Source organism: Aplysia californica, unplaced genomic scaffold (genome assembly GCF_000002075.1).
Source record: "Aplysia californica isolate F4 #8 unplaced genomic scaffold, AplCal3.0 scaffold00611, whole genome shotgun sequence".
Classification (NCBI taxonomy): domain Eukaryota; kingdom Metazoa; phylum Mollusca; class Gastropoda; order Aplysiida; family Aplysiidae; genus Aplysia; species Aplysia californica.
Genome location: NW_004797881.1, coordinates 56,807 through 59,746, shown reverse-complemented (window position 1 = coordinate 59,746; position 2,940 = coordinate 56,807). Strand labels below are relative to the sequence as shown.

At 35.8% G+C, this 2,940-nt stretch overlaps 1 protein-coding gene across 1 annotated transcript in view; it reads left to right on the top strand.

Annotated features, from left to right (window-relative positions):
- LOC101848774 (hemicentin-1) overlaps positions 1–2,940 on the top strand; it is a gene marked incomplete in the record, with an annotated part of 58,272 nt that overhangs the window by 48,351 nt on the left and 6,981 nt on the right. The window contains 1 exon segment of the mRNA XM_035972202.1: positions 33–326. Within this exon segment, the coding sequence (XP_035828095.1) occupies positions 33–326 (294 nt within the window).

Below are 2,940 nucleotides of genomic sequence, written 5' to 3'. Positions count from 1 at the left end.
CCCACACACACACATAACCACACAACCCACAGACCGCCCCACACTGAACACCAGCACCACTAGCGTCACCGGAAGGAGCGGCGAATTCGTGACCTTGCCCTGTGACGTCAGCGCCGTGCCGGCCCTGACCAGCTTCTACTGGACCAAAGACGGCGCCCGGCTCAACCTGGCCAGCCCGCCCAACAAGTACTCGGGCGGGACCCTGGCACTATATGCGCTCACAATCAACGGTCTGGATTCGAGCTCGGACCCTGGCGCGTACCGCTGTGTGGCTGAGAACGCTCGCGGAGTGGTTTCTAGTGACGTCATCACCCTGGCGGTATCTCGTGAGTTTTTGACCCTTCACAATCATCTCAGAAATATTATTCTCGTTTCGTTTATATATGTACATTTTTTTGTTATTTTTTTATTATTTTTTTTTTTTTGGGGGGGGGGATGGGGAGGGTTGTTTGCTCGTTGTTGTCGGTCAGTTGTTTTTTTTTAGTTTAGTTTAAAAGAGTGTTACGGCACTTGCAATGCAAATTGCTTATTCGTTTATTTTGTTAATATTTATGTCTTTTTTTCTCAATTCTTTAGTTTAGATTTTGTAGGAGTTTTACGGCTCTCGCTACTCAAATAGATTATAAGTATAGGTGACGAAAATCAGAGGTGTTGCTTGAGAGTTTTTGTTCTAGTAAACGTTTTACGTCACTTGCTACACACATAGGTCATATAAATGCCGAAGATTACAGGTATATCTACCACTAGAGAGTAACAAAGAAAAGAAATACGAAAGATAAGGACGATAGATGTTTGATAGGAAAGAAAGAGTAAACCACAGCAAGTACTCTCATAATTTGCTTCACCCGTTGAATTCATTTTAACAAATTTTAAGGACAGGTTTATTTCTCAGTTTTTGGTTTGCTTCTTGTTTTTTATTGGGCTTTTAAAAAAATAAATTCATTTATTATTTTAATTCTATTCATCTTATTTCTTTTAAAATTTGTTTTCCGTGTTAATATACCCACTGTAAGGTCTAGTGGTTAGGCTATCGGACCTGTAATCGTGAGGTTGCGGGTTCGGGGGGTTCAAGCCTCAGCTCGGTCCGTCGTTGTGCCCTTGGAAAAGCACTTTACGGGAATTTCCCATTTGGCTCGGTCCTTTCGGAGATGGACGTTAAACTCTGAAGCCCCGCCTCTTAAATAACCTAATAGTGTTGATGGGGGTCGTTAAACCTATACCAACCATTCCACAATTTCACTCTGTTATAAGGGCTAGAGGGAGTGGAAGTTTCGAACCATGACGCAATTAGACTCAGAATTTCATGAACTCCTCTGACGACATAACTCTGAGATCGGGACTTCTTTTTCGTCACTAATGAGCTAGTGTAGCAGTTGTAGTCCTTGATCATAGATGCTCACTTTTTGCTGCTGCTTTTTTTTTTTTTTTTTTTTTGCTTACCTTCTTGCTTTAACAAGTTGTTGGGTTTTTAAAATATATTTAAAATGCTAGTGATGGTCTAGTTGTAGAGGGAAGTAGGAGTTGTTGCTGCTGTTGTTGTTGTTCTTGTTGTTGTTGTTGTGGTTGCTGTTGTTGTTTTTATTGTTATTGTTGTTGTTGTTGTTGTTGTGGTTACTGTTGTTGTTTTTTATTGTTGTTGTTGTTGTTGTGGCTACTGTTGTTGTTTTTTATTGTTATTGTTGTTGTTGTGGTTGTTGTTTTTTATTGTTATTGTTATTGTGGTTGTGGTTGCTGTTGTTCTTGTTTTTGCTGTTGTCATTGTTGCTATTTTTGTTGTTTATATTGTTATTGTTGTTGTTGTAGGGGTTGCTCCTGTTGTTGTTGTGGTTGTTGTTATTTTTATTGTTGTTGTTGGTGGTGGTGGTGGTGATATCGTCATTAATACGTGGCACATGTTGTTTTTGTTTCTGTTTGTTTTGTTTTGTTTTCATAGAGACATGTTCTGTGTTCTGTAATTTCATATTTCGTGTGAAAAGCATGATCAAATGGTGTGCAACTTTTGTTAATGTTGTATTAAAGAGAGAAATGTTGTACGTAAAGAAAAATATCTATGTGTAGGCCAGACCATTTTAGGTGTTTGCTCGATTTATACCATAGATTCAATTATTTGATTTTCAAACTTGAAGTTGAAGATAATATTATAGCGACTAAAAAACTAATGTTTGTCGTGTTATAATTTTTTTATAATATGTAATTTTTAATTTTTTCAAATTCTTTTTGCTATAGTTCTGCTATGCTCTAGATTCCATTTTGATTGTTCTATGTTGCTTAACTTTTCTCCTGAAACGACTTTATTCTGTTTCAGGAGATCCAGGTTTCTTTTTTCCTTCTTCTTTTTCTTTCAAATAATTTTCTTTCAGTCTCTGCATGCTTTTACCATGAACTATGTAAGACACTTCTGTAACATCTAATGCATGTAATTTATTATTTAGGATAATGCATGAAAGATTTCTCTTACTTCACAGCCTAGTTAATTAATTAATCGTTAATCGTTACCCTTGCATGTATGTTTTATCTGTTCCACATAACTGTTCTCCCCCCCCCACCCAATACTCTGAATTCATTCACTCTATGTTGCAGACACTTAATAAGATACATAATATTATATTATATAAATGCTCCTTTTGACCTAATCAGTAATGAACTTTGTTTCATCATCAGGATACAGCTAACATCTGTTGTTTTGTTGTTTTTTTGTTTCAATACGATGTAGTTAACCTACTTGTTTTGTTTGTGTTTTGTTTTATTTGTTTTGAAATTGGGATATATCTAATAATACACTGTTTTATTATTAATTAATATGCGGCTAATATGCTTTGTTTCACCATTGAAATTCATCTAACATATATTTAAAATTATTAAGATGCACTTTACACACTCTATTTTATTATCAGAACACTTGTAGTACATTTTGTTATACTATTATTATTATTATTATTA